This window comes from Ranitomeya variabilis, chromosome 3, assembly GCF_051348905.1.
Source record: "Ranitomeya variabilis isolate aRanVar5 chromosome 3, aRanVar5.hap1, whole genome shotgun sequence".
Taxonomy (NCBI): Eukaryota; Metazoa; Chordata; class Amphibia; order Anura; family Dendrobatidae; genus Ranitomeya; species Ranitomeya variabilis.
Genome location: NC_135234.1, coordinates 482,188,214 through 482,206,778, shown reverse-complemented (window position 1 = coordinate 482,206,778; position 18,565 = coordinate 482,188,214). Strand labels below are relative to the sequence as shown.

Genomic DNA, 18,565 nt, shown 5'->3' with positions numbered 1-18,565 from the left:
TTGTTTTAAGTTTAACGTAAATGATTGTACACAGACAGCATGAACTAAAAAAAAATCAATTTATTATATATATATATATTTATATTCTCTAGTAAATCATAATACCTTCATAGATGTGAAACATATTTCATCATTTTCAGAGCTTAAAAATTATAATTTAAAATATTAAATACTGTTTATTTACATTATGCTATCGCTAATGTGATTGAGCAGGAAGGAAAAGAGGAAGATGCAGCAAGGGTTAACTGCTAACGTAGTAAGCCTGCAGATAATGCAAGATAAGTAATTGAGGTTCATTAGGCTCTTAGATGCTAAATTTTTACAAGCGACTGCATCACATCAGCATTTTTGCTAATGAATAATGCCATTCTCTCATATGGTGTCTGGAGGAGGGACAGATGTGTTGCGTTGGATAGGAGATACAAGGGAGTAATGCAATTTACATTGGTCTATACATATATAAAGAAAAAAGGTTATGTATGGCTTTATTAAGGTAGTTTATGAAGTGACTATCTTAGCTTATTTGTTCAAAAGCATTTTAAGAGAACGGGTTAGTGTGCTTACAACGGCAGCCATAGTACTAGAGTGTCGAGCCATAAGTTTAACACTGGGATCACTGAACATCTTTGCAGATGTAGACTCTGCAGCCCTCAACAAACAAATGTAGTTCAATACCACCTCATCTATTTTTGCTACAATTTCTTGTTGTTGTGATTCAGAATTCACCGCTTTTACTAATCTCATGCATGCTTCTGTTAAACAACAGAGAATTTGAAAACTTGAGGTCATGGCTGATAACATTTCTTCTTGGCCCTTGTCTGCGGTGGCCATCTTCCTGCAGGCACTTCCTAGCTGTCTAGATTCAACAGACAGTTGTTGTTTATATTGAGATAGTTCCTGGTCATAGGTATCTAAGCTTACATCTCCCCCCTTTCCAGCGTGGTTTGATCTTATTAGGCTGAGTAACTCATTCGCATCTCTTTGAGCAGCATGAAACCCATCAGGTATTGCATAAACTTTTTCTTTTAGTGCATTAATTCTGGTAATCTTTTCATCAAAATCCATGTTTTCAACACTCAACTCAGTTTGCCCAGGAACATGTTCCTCCTCAGTATGTTTTGTAGCCATTACTATACTGGCTCTGGGAGATTCTATATCTCTGTTTCCACTTGGTGTGAATGAAGGCTCTACTTTTTGAGCTTCCACTGATAATTTTGGTAGATACACACATGATACGTCTTTATTTTCATTATTGTTACCATGGTTTACTTCTTCAAACTCATCTTCTTCATCTTCAGCATTCTTTCCCCTGTTTTGGAAGCAGTAACTAAAGGGGCCCCGACATCTCCAGTTGCTTGCATCTATTTTCAACAAAGGCAGTGACCTAGACTGTTTTTGTACCTTTTGCATAGATCCAGTTAAAGCTGACCTTTTATTATCTTTGCCGTCACTGAGTGAATTCACAGAACTATGGGAGCAACTTTTGGATATTTTTTTCCCTAAAGGAAGCTCAAGTCTCTTTTCAGACCTGGACGTTCCTGTGTCCACCCCATCCAAGCACAAGCTGATTGAGGAGATTTTCTTGTCTGTTACCTCCGTGCCTGAGGATCTCGTTATGACACTGCTGCTTCTTCTTAGTACCTTTCTATTATGTGGCATTTTCAAACTTCCTCCCAATATGTCATACTGGTATGAACTGATTTCTGCTGCACAGGCCTGGTTCCTTTGGTGAAGATGGAGAGAATCTTGGTTCTGAGTTGGCACATTTGATTCTGAGCAAATGCTGGAGGATGCAAAAGGGTCACCTTTTGGGTGTTTAATAGTAGCTGTAGGCATGCCATCTCTTCTTCCTTTTGCAGGCTCTGTCAAAGCTACACTAGGGGTAGTAGAAAAACAGAGATATTTGTTAAGCATTTCTGAAAAAAGACATACGATACAAGAACAATAAATACAGGATATAAAATATCTCTATCTATCTATCTATCTATCTATCTATCTATCTATCTATCTATCTATCTATCTATCTATCTATCTATACAGTGGGTACGGAAAGTATTCAGACCCCTTTAAATTTCTCACTCTTTATATCATTGCAGCCATTTGGTAAATTCAAAAAGTTCATTTTTTTATCATTAATGTACACTCTGTATCCCATCTTGACTGGAAGATGACAGGTATTTTTTTTCACAAAGTCTGATTGAAATTTTGTAAGTTGAAATGATACTGTGTGAAGTGTGCAACTTGCATATAATATGGAGTTCTACTTCTTCCTAGCCAGCGTCATTTGGAAAAATATGGTAACCATCAGCAGTAAATGACAAAACACAAGTCACTGTTTTCACTCTTAATATTGCTGAAACACAAATTGTAAGTACAGTATGTAAAGTTTCGAAATTTAAATAACTATAACCTTCTTATACATTATGCTTTCATTTAATATTTTTACAGATGGCTCAATAGTAGAAGAAAAGGGAAAGGGCAGTTTATGATGTTTAGATACATTTCTATAGAGGAATTTCAAAAAAGGACCTGACTGCTTGGATCTCCACCAGGAGTGGACATATCATTGGTGGAAACTGTGCAGCTGCACAAGAGCCCAATAGGTAAGGAGCCCACTTCTACCTCCAAAGCAGGTAGAATATGCCTTTGGGTGAGCTATTGGACAGCTAAGGTCTCATATACTGTACAGGGGTCCTCTTCTGTCTGTGTCCACCAGTGACCCCCCACAGTGGCCAGAGAGAAAACTTACTTAGTGCTATCTTTTTTCCAGCACAGCAATGTTACCAACTATTCAATGTGCTGGAAATTACAGCCCAGTTCCATTTCCTGGAAGGCAATTTCCTGTACAGCAAGTGGCCAGGAAAAATTCAGAATGGACCATGATCATTATGATTCCTACAACACTGTCTCATCACCTCATTATAATGATGTTATGGCATTTCCTAGATGTTATTGCATATGATAAGAGAGATTGGTGTTTATTTGGATAGAAGTGCTCTAATAAATGCATGATTTTGATTTTGGACATCCACCAATCAGTATACAGAGATTCCATCAAATAGCTTGAATTTAATTAAATAAGTGGTCTATGAAGGATCCATTCACGTCTTTTAAGGATCCAGTGTTTATTTAGGATCAGCAATGGCCTACAAAATCTCCTGTATTTCATGTAGCTATATTTTAAGATATTACTACCCATGTAGTTGTTGTTGCACTAAGTGAGATGTTACAATTTGCAAATGTCATCCAATGTCAATGCAAGCAGTCCTTTAGGGAAAAAAATGAATTTCTGACATTACTATGTAACACCAGGATCAATCAGATGTCAATAAACCAAAAAATTGTCCAGTAGTGGACAAATAAGGGTCCTTTTGTACGGAGAGATAAACTGCCCATAACAAGTGCAAAAACTGATCAGCACTTGTTTGCTTTTATTTTTATGTAATAATGGTCATGAATTGTTCACTCGATTGTTTACTAGCTTTCACTATTATCTCCAGCACATCCCCTGTGTATGCCAGGAAATGTGCTGCCAACCAATAATATTTGTCATGCCTATATAAAAGATTATGATCAACAGCGAATAAGTGTTTTGCTCAGGAGCATGTTGACACTGGGCTATAATGGGCATTGAAGGCTTGTACTGGGGATCATGCCCCATGTAAAATGTTTTTAATTTAAGCTAAAAGTAAGAATAGTCAACTTGTTAAAGAGGTTTAACCCCATGGAATACTTTAAAAATAGCTTGTGATGGTGCAAAATAACTAAAGGAGAGATACTCACCTTAGCAATCCAATGCCGCTGTTGTGACAGCACCTCCATGGTCCTTTGATGGTTCACCCATCTCTGATGATGGCTACAGCAGTGATCTCAGTGTCATAATGTCAACACTACAGCCACATCATCATTGAAACCAGGTAAGCGGAGTATGATAGAGGGCCAGGGCAAAATTCAGCTGGTGATGTCACACCATTGTGAGGGTTTTTTTAAAAACACATTATGGGGTTGGACATTTAGCTAACACAAATTAAAATGGATACTGGGTTTCATTACAATTCAGAAAAAAATAATGTAAAAAAGTAGCTTTTTTCAATAGTAACCACTGGTGTCTGCCTCTCATGACTTAACCCATGGTCTTTAATCTGAGCACAAAATGGAGATGCAGACACCATTTCAAGTAAAAAAAAACCCAGCCTTTTCTTTATTCACCTCACAATGATTTAACCTCCTTGAGCCTTCTGTGATCCTAGAGAAAAGTACAGGAGCTGAAACTTTGCAAAAGTGAATAAACAAAAATATATATTTTTTCACTTGAAGTGCCGTCTCTATCTACCGGATTTCAGAGCTAAATATTCCAACCAAAAAAATCAGGTTACCATATAATGGCAAATTCTCTATATAAGCATCATACAAGGTTCTGTCATATGATAAACATAACGCACCAGCCCATTTCCTTTAGACTGAGGATGGGCAACACTCCAAACTTGATTTTAACATACTGACTGTAAAGTTATTAAACCATACTTAGTCACGAAATGTTCATAAATTTAACATATAAACAATCCACACAATTAAAATCAGTGTCTCAGAACCAGACCAAGAATTCATAATAGAAATAAGCGAAGGAAACAGCAGATATCCAAACAAGATCAAACACTTTCACTGCTGCGCATATGTCCGTGGACATTCATGAAAATTCCTTTAGTCATTAGAAACAATTTTCTATTTTTTACAACATGTACCCCGAATTTTAAAGTGACAGTGCAGAATAATTGCTATTAGGCCATACTATATCAAGGTGCAAATACACAATATTTATAAATAATCATTACTTTAGTAATACAAGGATTCATTCTCAGAGAAAAAGTACATTTCTCCACCATATAGGGCAATTGCCCACCATTAAATATTCCACGTGGGACCGCCAGGAATTATACACCTATCTGCCTTATAAGTGCCCTGTGTATTAGTATGCTGACAACATCTCCAGAGCACAGGGCAAAGACACCACCATCAAATTGTAACCCGTGGGGTCACGCAGCCTCATAAACATCACATACAAAGAGTAACCCAAAGCTGCACACACTCTACTCGGTACATATTACCTGGATACACCTGCTGTTCAACTGCCTCGTGGCGCGCTAAACCTCAGCTACCCCTTCGCTTACCTCTATTATCAATTCTTGGTCTGGTTCTGAGACACTGATTTTAATTGTGTGGATTGTTTATGTGTTAATAAAGGTTTTGTCTTAAATTTATGAACACTTCATGACTAAGTATGGTTTAATAACTTTACAGTCAGTAAGGTTCTGTCATAGAGGGCTTCACAGTAACCAAATATTCTCAACGCAAAGATATTGTGTATGACAACATTAACTTTTTTTTTTATCCCTAAAAGTGTATATGTGTATTTGCTATGATGTGAATGTAGTAATATATTCAGCTACTTGCTTTCTGCAGAATCCAGCACCATTCTGCTCCTCTTCTAAATGACGTCACCACTCTTCAGACTATGCGGCTCACTCTGTTCTCTATGAGTGAGCTGAAAGCCTCTTTTACAATGTAAACCTATAGAGTCTCGTTCTGATGCTCCATAGACTTACATTGTAAAAGCCACATCCAAGTTACCCAGAACGTGTGATTCGGAGAGTCTGAAGAGCAGTAACATCACTCAAAAGAGGCCCGAAATGGTGCTGGATACCAAAGAAGACATTGATTGGTATTGTAACACATACACATTACAGTACATAAACATATGCACATGTTAAAGGGAAAACGTTTTAATGGGAGGGCTTTTTTAAATATGCTATTAGCTTTGATCTGTAGTTACTAATGCTTTCATCAATGCTTATTTTTTTTGTACCCTAATAGTTTTTATTGATAGCTGACCCCCTCCTTGAGCATGTTGATGCCATAGAGCTCTTACTGTGACTTTACACCAATACAGTAAAAGTCTAATACAATAGCTAAAGCTGTCTGAGTGTCGATGACCTCCAAATGATATGTTATCCCAGTTACCAATAGAAATGCGTAAAATATGTTATTATAAGGTGTTTGAGGTTATAGCAATTAAGTATGCAATTATTTAATCCTGGACACATGGCTACATAGAGTACAGCATATTGATTCCCATTAATATGTGGAATGTAACCAGTGGAAAACAAAAAGTGATGTACCTGTGGTTTCTTTAATTTTAGATATCCGATGACATCCCTCTCTTAAGGTTCCAAACAATGGGTCTGCATTCACTGTTGTATGTGCAACTGGCACATTCAGCCTGTGACAAGCGGCATCACCTTGTTGGTGCAGTTCAGGATATGTTGCACTATGATTTGGGAGTATTGATTGTCTTTCGTCAGGGGTCATGTAATTTCCACTCTTTACTGATGCATCACCGACAATATGTTTAGCATCTGAAGTACACAGAGGAGACTCTACAGGAGTTGCACATGAACTGCTACCAGTACTACAACCTGCATCCACAGAAGAACACTGGGAACCTTGGAGAGAAAAATGTCCCTCATTTTGAAATGAGGACATGTTCTTGGTGATGTGGTACTCACAGATCCGATTAATGTTCTGATCCGTATCTGCTATCTTAGAAATGTGCTCAGTAGACATACCATCAGCTTCAGAGTCGACAAGTTCTTTGGAAGAAGAAATAAAAGTTGCATTGGAAAGAAATATATCCTCTTGTTCTGAAAGAGAGGTTTCCACATTTGGGTCATCCTTAGTATCGGTTTCATTTTTTCCAACCCCAGAAAGCCTTGGCAATGTCTTTACATATGCTGAACCTGCTGGCAATTTCTCTATTGCTCCCTTCTCAGTGGTATTATACCATCGTTGATTGTCTTTCCGAAATGCAGTTCTTTCCAAGTTAAAATTACTCAAGAGCTGACATTCTTTAGAATGGAGCGTTTCAAACTTTTTTAGATCACCGTCATTTTCTGTTCTTTTACCTATTTGCTTTTTGACTGTAACATTTACATCAAAATGTGTTTTTAATTCCGCATCTGGTTTATTTTTTCTTTTACAAGCATACACCAAAGAACCCATTTGCATCTTGCTAAAGTATTCAGTAACAGATTTTGTCTCCATGGTTTCTGGCTCCATTTCTATGTTATCAGAATGAAGTATCTGCTTTGAAGGCACAGCTTTTGACTGGAGTTCCACAGCCTGCCGATTCGCTATGGAAGAAGTAGACTTCAGAGACATAGATCCAGATTGATTCTTTGCTACAGAAATATCCATCTGCTCTGGCATCAGAATTTGGTACCCATCGTTGTTCTGCAATATTGCACGTGCAGGATTTTCTATTTGCTTCAGTGCTGATGCTAATTCAGAACTCTCAGTCATTTCTGAGGAATTGGTTTCATTTCCAGAATCTGAAGATGATTCAGGACTATATGCTCTTAAAATTGTTACGCCTGAGAAACAGAGAAAAGAAAGTTAGTAAAAAAAATGAATGAACCAAATATTTTTGTTATCCGCTCTGTATCACACCATAACCATACCTTTATAAACTAACATGAGTGTTTCATATAAAATGTTTAAAAAAAGTAAAAAATAACAGCAGGTCCAATGGGTAAAAGGAAAAGATGGTTTGATTATGAGGAACTGTAATACAAATATAAAAATAATGTGATGGTTTAAGGGGATGATATGATGGATTTTGTACACTAATGAATGAATGTCACAATGGTGAAAGAACCTGAGGTGTCATCTGCTTGGCTGTCTTCTGACACAGCCAATTCTTGCATTGCTTGAAGATTTGAAACCATAGTTTCTTCTAGGATTGTCTCACATTTTTCATCTGCACTTGTTGGTACGGCATCAATAAGTGACACTGGGATGTCATCATTAGACGCACTAATAGCTGAAGCAGACTGATTCGGACAGTCTTCTTCATCAGAGCTGTCTCTAAATCCAGGAGGAGGAGCAGCAATTGCCATGTTTAAGGAATGCAACAAGAAGTCATCTTCATTGTCGTCTCCTTCGGGTGGGGGAAGTGAGGTCAAGTCTATGATGTCATCGCTGGAACCTGACATGCTAAGAATATTTGTTCTGGTGTCCTCTGGCACCATTATATCTTCTTCACAACTGGCCTCATCTTCATCTTCGACATCATCAGTGTTTTCAGAATAACATATATCATGTAAAAGCGGTTCTTCAATTCCTTCTGCAGCGCCGAACATTTTACTTTCAGATATATTTGCATAAACAGCATTAGCAGCGAAATGGATGCTTTCAACATCTGATGTCAAGTCTAGGTCTTTAATGTCATTGGCATTATTTAAGTAAATTACATTTTGTTTATCCAACATTTCAGGACTTTCATCCAACAATCTTTCATAGCCAAGTGTCTGTGGGTTTATGGTGTCAAGGTTATGATCACCAAATATGAAAGACACTTTTGCGCTCCTTGGAGAATCTTGTGCTGTATTAGAGTGTTCCAGTCCTGACAGAGACAGTAATGTCGTCTGGTTTACACTGAGGCTATTTTCTAAATCTATATGGTCACATTGTTTGGTTAGTTGCTGATCAAGTTCTCCTGAATTAAATGTAGTCTCTATATATAAACTCCGGTGGTCTTTTTGACACAGTTGACTTTCTGAAACGTCAATGTTTCGTTGTTTCAAGTCTGTGAATATTTGTTGAGCTTCCTGATTTTCTTCGTAAGTAATGATAGTTGATTTTGGTAAATAGTTCCAATCACAATCATGATAATTAATTTTACTGCGAATTTCATTTCCTAAAGAAAAAAAAAAGAAAAATTTTAATGATGATACTTTACTTAACAAAACACACATGAGTATTTAATATTAAGTTACCTGTCAGGTCCTGAAGCCTCAGAAATGGCCTCCAGTACAATTTAAAACAAATTCAGCTTTCCATTAATGTCTCTGACACATGAGACAGTAGTCGCGCAAGGCCTTTCTTCACTAACAGCAGTCTGGCTTTACAAGATATAGTCATGCAACAAACTTATGGCTTGCTGCATCTTCTCTTCTAAGCCTAAGAGGAAGGATATTGCATTTATGTGTGGGACTTCATGCACTGAAGACAAGATACAAAGAGCAGAGAATGTCTATCATGCCCACCTGGGTATGAGCACAGAATGTAGAGCAGGTCTGCTGTAAGTGAAGTTGTGCCACTGAGTCACTTCTCAAGAACAAACCGTAAGACGGGGAAGTCAAAGAGTTCGAAGTCAATTGACAGAAGAGTACGTCAAAGATAAAAGGGTTTAGTCAAAGGAATAGTCAAAGACAAAGTTCAGGGTCAGGCTACTAAGGTCAGAGTACGTCAAAGGAAAAAGGGTAATACAAGCGAGTGATCAAAAAGGCAAATCCGAGGTCTGGCAAATAAAGGTCAGAATATACACAGAGTACAGAGCAACACACCACTAAGCAAGGATACGACTGGCAATGGTCTGACCATTGCCAGCTAGCAGCTAACTACCTGAATACTTGAATACGTGACCCCAGGAGGAAACCCCATAGGCCCGGACAGATTGGCGAGTCCAGCATGCCCCTGATATAGGGCGGATGAGCTGTCATTCAAAGCATCATTTGGACACCATGAGTGGTGTAATTGTGACAGAAGTGATGGAATTCTGGATTGGTCACTTACATTTTCAAATGCTGAGGAGGGCATTCAAACTTTATTTTTCTGATGAAATATACTATTGTCTGAAAGACTGACTGAACTTTGAACATGTTTTTTTCACATTTGGCAAGCACTTTATTTACCTGCAGATCAGTGCAGTTCTGGGTCCTGAGACCCCATCATTCCATCACTTATTCAATAAACCTCTGAATAGTGCGGAGCTCAACAGATAAGAGCACAATTTTTCAGAAAACAAGATCAAAGTTTACTTACTTTTTAAGTATCAGATACATAATTGGGAAGCTATATGGTATAAGTGCTTCTAGGGGCGGTTTCTGAGGTTTCAGGGACCAGACAGTTTCCATTTAAAATAGCAAGTAATATACACTATGTGAATCCATATTCACTTTCTTACCTGATTCTCGATTGGCTGTGTTTTTATTTGCAACATTAAAAATTGATCGTCTTGAATCAACTAATAGTCTGTAATAACCTGCTGTTAAGCAGGCAAGATTCATGGCATCAGATGATTCCATAAGTAGTGTGATAGGCTGCAAAAATTAGAAATTTATTAAGACAAAGAAGATAGATAATGAAATAATAAACTACATTAATGCCTTAGATCTAATACTGTGAAAGCAAAACAATCTAAATGTATGTGGAATGTAGTCTAATATAGTCCAAATGTATTAACTCAGGCTCAGACTTTCCTCTAATAGCCTTTAGGTATGTGCACATGACATCTTTTAGATGTGTGCAAACCCACCATGTTTTTTGAGAGGAAGAGCTTAAAGACACAGCGGCGTTTTTTGTCGTGAGGCTCCTTTTTTTGGTGTCTGTTTGGTCATTTCATTGTGACATCTTTGGCATTTTTTTAAACTTAGGTATATTAAACAAACTAGTGAGCGGCTTCTAAGCAGAAGAAGCTCGAAGAATGGTTAGGTCACTTCTTGTAACCACTTTATGTTTTTGGAATCTTGAAGCAGTTAAAAGAAACTGAAAGGATAGAACATTTGCACACAAGTAATTTTTACATTGCAGTGCATGTTCATTATTTTTATCATCTAATGCTTTTCTATGTGGGTAATGAAACATATCCATGATATATCATATTTAAGTCCTTAATGCATCCATTATATACCGTAATAGATTTTACTGGTACCTTGTTCCTAATAACATTTTTTTCATCAAATTTATTTTCTTTTTTTTTTTTCTTTTTTGCATTTCGAAAAACTAACATATCAGTTTAAAGAAATAGCGCTTAGGCAAAGGGAACTTCTGTTTATAAAACGAAGATGCTGTGATACACCTACAAACCTTTACAATATATGGATAAAAGTATTAGCCCACCTACACCTTACACCCATTGGAGCTTTTCTGACATCACATTCTAGCTTCATAGGCATGAATTTAGAGTTGATGACTCAGTCATGTTTAAAAAGAAAAGGGGCTTCCCAAAAATGTTCCACAGAGTTTGAAACAGGATTGTCCAGAATATCTTGGTATACTGAAGCATGAAAGGGTTATCCGGGACTTTTTTTTCCAATGGATTTAAGCACTTGCTAACTACCTGCCTGTTCTTCTGTGCGACAATCTTTTCTAGCTCAGTCATAACTGAGTGGAAGAGAAGGAGTTTCTCTGTCAATAAGACATCACAGGAAGCAGGAGAATTGTCAGCAGGAGAGGTCTGTGACCACATTTAGCCAGGAGAGATCGTTACATGGTAGAATGGGCAGGTAGTTAACAGCTATCAGGTGATAAGTTGTTAGATCTATAGGAAAAGAAAATCCTGGATAACCCCTTTAAGATTTCTGCTTAGTGGAACAAAGGGGCCTGAAAAAATGACCCCATAGCTTTATGCCTCCTCCATCAATCTTTACATATGGCACAATGAGGTCAGGCAAGTACTGTTATTTCGGCATTTGACAAACCCAGAATAATCTTGGAAACCCTTGCCAGGGATCTCCTTATGCACAATTTTATGCTGATGTTAATTCCAAAGTAGATTTAGAACTCTGAAGTTATTGAGTGAGCGCAGCAAATTTTATAAATTATGCGCCTCAGCACTTGATGACCCCACTCTTTAATTTTACTTGACCTGACATGCTGTGATTCCTAAAAGCTTCCACTTTTCAAGTCCCAAATGGTAGAAGTAGGGATGACAACACTCACCACATTGAGAAAAACAATCTTCTTTATTATCTCACAGCAAACAATAATAATCAGGTGGGGCACGTACAGGCAAACAACAGCAGGCTACGGCAGTTTTGAGTCTACTGACATTCCCAAAGGCCTGTAACCACCCCACCTGATTTTTATTGCTTACTATGAGATAATAAAGATTTTTTTTTCTCAAAGTAGTGAGTCTTGTCATCGCCACTTCTACTATTTGGGACTCTCAGAGACTTTTGCATTATGACAAAGCACCATTGATTACAGCATAGCTACAGGTGCTTCTCACAAACATTAGCAGAAATAAACACTTGAAATAGGTCACTCTGTTTGTAATGACTCTACATAATATGTGAGTGTCACTTTTTGTATTGAAGTACTGAAATAAATTAACTTTTTGAAGGTATTCTAATTTTGTGAAAAGCACCTGTATGTGTATAGACTACATATGATTATATCAGTGTGCATTTATGGGAGGAAGATGGTAGTGCAAAGCAGTTTCCTTGGTGCTTGTTCAGTCTGCTTTCGCTTTCCAATAATACCATTCACCGTTATTCATGGAATATTTAAAAAGAAAGAAATTTCTCTTGTTACAATGGTGGCAACACAATACAGTACCTTTCAATGAGCACTTTAGATGACCCATTCTTTCACAAATGTTAGTACAGGCAAACTACATGGCTAGGGGCTGGATTTAATACAACTTTGGTAATAGGACTGAATGAAAAGCCTAAATTTGATGCTTGATTAAGGTTTGTCCTAATACTTTTGTCCATCTAGTATACAAGTTTTGCGTCAAAATAAAAAAAAATGAAATAAATTGCACTTACCTTCACATCAAGAACATGAAGCTCTACTCTAACGGTTACATCGTCCTCTGTATACATTTCAATCCTATTGACATGGCTGAAGTCTGCAAGCAGGGCAACTAGGTTTGTTTTTGTGTTGATTACATGACTGATGCCATATCGTGGGCCAACTAACAAGGTCACATCTGAATGTTTTTCTCCCTGCTGTAGGTACAAGGACATGAAAGAGTTATGTTTTTCTAGGTCTTCGCGGGCCAATCTTTCAAGGAAAAGCTAAAAATAAATGACATAATGTTGTAAGCATTATAAATGCATTTGTTGATTAAATGAATATGGATAGGAAAATGTATTTAAATTTAAAGCAAGGAGGCAACATCTATATTTGTGCAGCTGGCAAAATGAATTTCATAATTTGTTCTGAAAGATAAAGTAATATTGCCCTGGAAATATAGATGACCCTTTTACTAGCTTTTAAAATTATTTCATACTGAATGATGACATGAGACTTTTATTGAAGTCATAATTAATGACAGAAAATCCAGAAATCTGAATATATTTAGCTAATTGTTGCTTAAAAAGCACTTACAATCAATTTTGCTTTAAATACACGTCCACCATATAAGCGTAAATCACTAAGAAACTTCAGATAGTGCACTTTGGCTTGGAGAGCAGACAGCTGTGAAGAGAAGAGATAAAATACATTTCTGCTTAAATCCACATTATTTAAATAAAAAAGGTTGTTAAAATAGGAAAAAAAAGTACCCACCAGCATAAGTATTTAGGTTAGCCACTTTGGCTGTATTGTAAAAAATATGAAATTGGGTGACAACCTAAATGTCCTCTACAGTATTCTATATGATACAACCGTTGTTGAAGAGTTATTACAAAAAAAACAACAAGTTATTTTCTGTTCTATGGATCCCAAGAATAGCGCTCTGGAACCCTGAGAACAGGGCTCTGCAGCCATGTCTTGAATACAGTGGAAAAGCACATATACCTCCTCTAATTCATTCATAGTCTATGGGACTTACGGGACAAAGCAGAACATTGTACTTGGTTGTTTCATAGACAATTGATAGAGTGGAGGTTAAGTATGTGCACCGCCACTCCATTCAGGGCAGGATCTGCAACCCCATCCTTGAGGTTTAATAGCTCCTATCTCAGAACCCCAACCAACCAGCAGGATATATTTTTTGTTAACCCTTTAATGACTTTTTCTAATATCCACATATGCAGTGATACAAGAAAGAAGAAGGGAATGTATCACTAGATAATTAGGTTTAGTTTTCAACCCAATCAGTGTTAAGGATATGTATACTGATTGAAGATATCCAAACTGAACACTTGCAGACAAAATGGACACTTTGCTGATTATACAGTGTGTCTGTAAAGTCATGGTGCACTTTTGACCAGTCACTGAAAAGCAACATAAAACGATAGAAATGTGAAATCTGCTCCAAATAAAAGATACAGGAAAGAAATATATCTTGGTTTCCGTGTTAGCCAGTAGATAGAAAAATATTTAGAATTGAGAGTCCTCAGTGGTTGATACCTTTTAATGGCTAACTGAAAAGATGGTAACAAACTGCAAGCTTTCGAGACTACATACATACAGAGAAAAAAGAATGGATATACCTGTGGCAATACATTTCTGTCTCCCAAATCATAACATTATGGACATGAAATTACTTGTACTAAAAGGTAACTTCAAATCGCAGAAAGACAGGAGAGTCTGGGAATATAAACTGATGACGACCTTTGACACTCTAACTGCAGGAATGAATGTGTTACACGGATTTATGTCTTTTTACATCAACTAAGGAACTTGCCCATCAGACCATGTGGGGTCATCACAACAGAGACCCTAATCACAGGACAATAAAACAATCCTTATCTAAGAATTGGCCCAATATTTATGGACATAACTGTTTATCACCCATGGTAATTCTGCTTCATGTCACCTGGCTTATCCATGGTTTTTTTCCCCTTTTTTTTTTTTCTATACTATGTTGTGCATAAATATGTGATTCTTCAGAATTTGTTTTAAGGTACCGTCACATTAAGCGACGCTGCAGCGATAGCGACAACGATGCCGATCGCTGCAGCGTCGCTGTTTGATCGCTGGAGAGCTGTCACACAGACCGCTCTCCAGCGACCAACGATGCCGAGGTCCCCGGGTAACCAGGGTAAACATCGGGTTGCTAAGCGCAGGGCCGTGCTTAGTAACCCGATGTTTACCCTGGTTACCAGCGTAAAAGTAAAAAAAACAAACAGTACATACTCACCTTCGCGTCCCCCAGCATCTGCTTCCTGACACTGACTGAGCTCCGGCCCTAACAGCACAGCGGTGACGTCACCGCTGTGCTTTCACTTTCACTTTAGGGCCGGATCTCAGTCAGAGCAGGAAGCAGACGCTGGGGGACGCGCAGGTCAGTATGTACTGTTTGTTTTTTTTACTTTTACGCTGGTAACCAGGGTAAACATCGGGTTACTAAGCGCGGCCCTGCGCTTAGTAACCCGATGTTTACCCTGGTTACCAGAGTAAAACATCGCTGGTATCGTTGCTTTTGGTGTCAAACACAACGATACACGGCGATCGGACGACCAAATAAAGTTCTGGACTTTATTCAGCGACCAGCGACATCACAGCAGGATCCTGATCGCTGCTGCGTGTCAAACTAAACGATATCGCTAGCGAGGACGCTGCAACGTCACGGATCGCTAGCGATATCGTTTAGTGTGATGGTACCTTTAGTCTTTGCCTGATGAAGAGACGTATCCAGAAACTCACAAACAATGGTGGCGTAGTGTGATGGACCGCCGTCCTGTTGAAAGATGACACCTTCTGGAAATTGTGGCACTGCATACAATTCCAACATGTCAAGAAACGTGCTTGCCGTCACAGACCGCTCCGCGAAAAAAAAGTAGGCCTATCATTTTATCATGCATCAGGCCACACCACATGTTCACTTTAGGGGTGTTATGTTCATACTCAACATAGGCATGAGGATGTCCAGCAGCCCATATTCAGAAGTTATGGCGATGAACATGTCCACAGATATGGAAGGTTGCCTCATCGCTAAACACAATCTTCTGTAAAAATCTTGCATCATTGTCGATCTCATCAATTTGTACCCCGTAAAACAAAGATGTTTCTTTAGCACCTTATGAACTGTAGTCTTACTTAGGTGTAATTGACGAGCACACACACGCACAGATTTTTTAGGGCTCCTTAGGTAGCTATCCCATATAGCCTCTACAGACTCATCACTGACTGATGGCCTACCAGAACGGGGTTTCTCCACCAAACTGCCAGTTTCCTTCAACTGCTTATCCCTATGTGGTGGCGCTTTGTTATAAACGCGCCGATATTCACGTAGCACTTTGGTCACGGATCTGAATTTAGCGAGCCACAGAACACACTGAACTTTCCTCTGTATCATCCACATCTCGACTGGCATGGAAAACCACATAACTGTCATAAGCTTGTGGTTGCATGATGTCACAGACCTGGCAGTATATTAATCAGAGTTCAGTTTATCAGGGGCTAATCTGATTGGGTGCTCAGCAACAGCTGAAATTAGTTTTCGTTGTTTCATTGGTTCTTGTTATCTCTTCTCATGAACAGATCTGATATGACTGGGTCAGAGAAAGGGCGCCAAAATGTAAACTATAAATAGATCCTGTGACTGTTCAAAAGTGCACCATGACTTTAAGGACACACTGTATATAAGAATCACAGATACTGATTAATGTGTGTACGTGCTATAAGTCACACCTGTCAGCAGGTTTTAGAACACTTAGGTGGACTTTGGTATGACAACCTGTCCACTGAGATAATCAAGAATGAGATAATACTTAGGAGAAAAACAGAATCATAAAACTAATGAAAATTGATTAAAGTCCTGCTATTGGAGGAGAACTTATGGGTTTAATTACAGATTACATTGATAAGTGATAAGCTATAAAAGGATGTACCCTCTGATCGATGAAACAGATTTGCTACTAGTGACTGAGTGTGTTTAACCCCTTTATCCCTAAGGGTGGTTTGCATGTTAATGACCAGGCCAATTTTTACAATCTTGACCACTGTCACTTTATGAGGTTATAACTCTGGAACGCTTCAATGAATCCCGGTAATTCTGACAATGTTTTCTTGTGACATATTGTACTTCATGATAGTGGTAAAATTTATTTGATATGACTTTCGTTTATTTGTGAAAAAAATGGAAATTTGTCGAAAAGTTTGAAAATTTAGCAATTTTCCAACTTTGAATTTTCATGCCCTTAAATCACACAGATATGTCACACAAAATACTTAATTAGTAACATTTCTCACATGTCTACTTAAATCAGCATAATTTTTTGAACCCACATTTTTTTTGTTAGGAGTTATAAGGGTTAAAATTGACCAGCAATTTCTCATTTTTACAACACCATTTTTTTAAGGGACCACATCACATTTGAAGTCATTTTGAGGGGTCTATATGATAGAAAATGAACAAAAGTGACACCATTCTAAAAACTGCACCCCTCAAGGTGCGTAAGACCACATTCAAGAAGTTAACCCTTCTGGTGCTTCACAGGATTTTTTGGAATGTTTAAAAAAAAAATGAACATTTAACTTTTTTTCACAAAAAAATTACTTCAGATCCAATTTTTTTTATTTTCCCAAGGGTAGCAGGAGACATTGGACCCCAAAAGTTATTGTGCAATTTGTCCTGAGTACACTGATACCCCATATGTGGCAGTGGGCACATGGCAGAGCTTGGTAAGGAAGGAGTTCCGTTTGACTTTTTCAATGCAAAATTGTCTGGAATTCACATCGGACGCCATGTCGCATTTAGAGAGCCCCTGATGTGCCTAAACAGTAGAAACCCCCCACAAGTGACACCATTTTGGAAACTAGACCCCCCAAAGAACTTATCTAGATGTGTGGTGAGAGCTTTGAACACCCAAGTGTTTCACTACAGTTTATAACGAAGAGCCGTGAAAATAAAAATTATTTTTTTTCCACAAAAATTATATTTTAGCCCCCAGTTTTGTATTTTTCCAAGGGTAAAAGGAGAAATTGGACCCTAAAAGTTGTTGTCCAATTTGTTCTGAGTACGCCGATACCCCATATGTGGGGGTAAACCACTGTTTGGGCACATGTCAGTGCTCAGAAGGGAAGGAGCGCCAGATTTTACTGTTATGGTTTGCAGGTGCCATGACACACTGGGAGAACCCATGAGGTGCCAAAACAGCAGAAACCCCCAAAAGTGACCCCATTTTATGAATTACACCTCTCAGTGAATTCATCTAGGGTTGCAGTGATCATATTGACACCATGGGTGTGTCACAGAATTTTATACCATTGGGCAGCCATGTGGAGAGACTTGGGAGGAACGTAGCGCTATTTGCCTATTCAAGTGAATAGGTCTGTCCACGGACCATGAGTCCATGGGCCTAACACGCTGACATGTCCATTTTCTATGTCAGAACGGACCACAAAACATCCAGCACACATGCATACACATAACACACATTGATGTCATGCATGTGACACGCATTGGCGCTGGGGAAGAAGCGTTACAGTAAGCGCTGTTCCCAGGCATTGGGTGCTGAACACGGCTCTCATCATTCTCCCCTGCTCTGCCAGTGATCGGAACAAGCATGGGAGAATGGAATAAAATGCAAATAAATTATGTAAAAATCATACAATGGGATTTTTTTTTAGATTCAGACTCTCACAGTTGAAGTGTACCTATGATAAAAATTGCAGACCTCTCCATTCTTGTAGATGGTAAAAATTGCAAATTCGGCAGAGTATCAAATACTTATTTTCACCACTGTATATAAAAATTGACTGAACATTCATTGTGAAACTTTATTGGAAATTAGTTCTTGAATCTTTTCTTATCGTTTCCTCTTCAAAGCTGATCTTGATATCTTTTCTCTTATAGAAGGCCTGTGGATCTTCTCTCTGAAGCATCCAG

The 18,565-nt window shown here is 38.2% G+C and overlaps 1 protein-coding gene across 4 annotated transcripts in view; it reads right to left on the bottom strand.

Moving 5' to 3' along the window:
- Nucleotides 1-379: 379 nt before the first annotated feature.
- The window catches only part of FRMPD4 (FERM and PDZ domain containing 4), a 739,093-nt gene continuing 720,907 nt past the window's right edge, over nt 380-18,565 (bottom strand). For 3 of the 4 annotated variants that reach the window (XM_077296709.1, XM_077296710.1, XM_077296711.1), the window contains 6 exons: nt 13,174-13,263; nt 12,609-12,791; nt 10,022-10,157; nt 7,712-8,752; nt 6,177-7,427; nt 380-1,871 (listed from right to left, as the gene is read on the bottom strand). In XM_077296709.1, coding sequence (XP_077152824.1) covers nt 520-1,871; nt 6,177-7,427; nt 7,712-8,752; nt 10,022-10,157; nt 12,609-12,791; nt 13,174-13,263 — 4,053 coding nt within the window. In that variant the 3' untranslated portion in view covers nt 380-519. Of the gene's footprint in view, nt 1,877-6,176; nt 7,428-7,711; nt 8,753-10,021; nt 10,158-12,608; nt 12,792-13,173; nt 13,264-18,565 lie in introns of all 4 variants that reach the window. The other variant, XM_077296712.1, reaches the window with a different exon arrangement.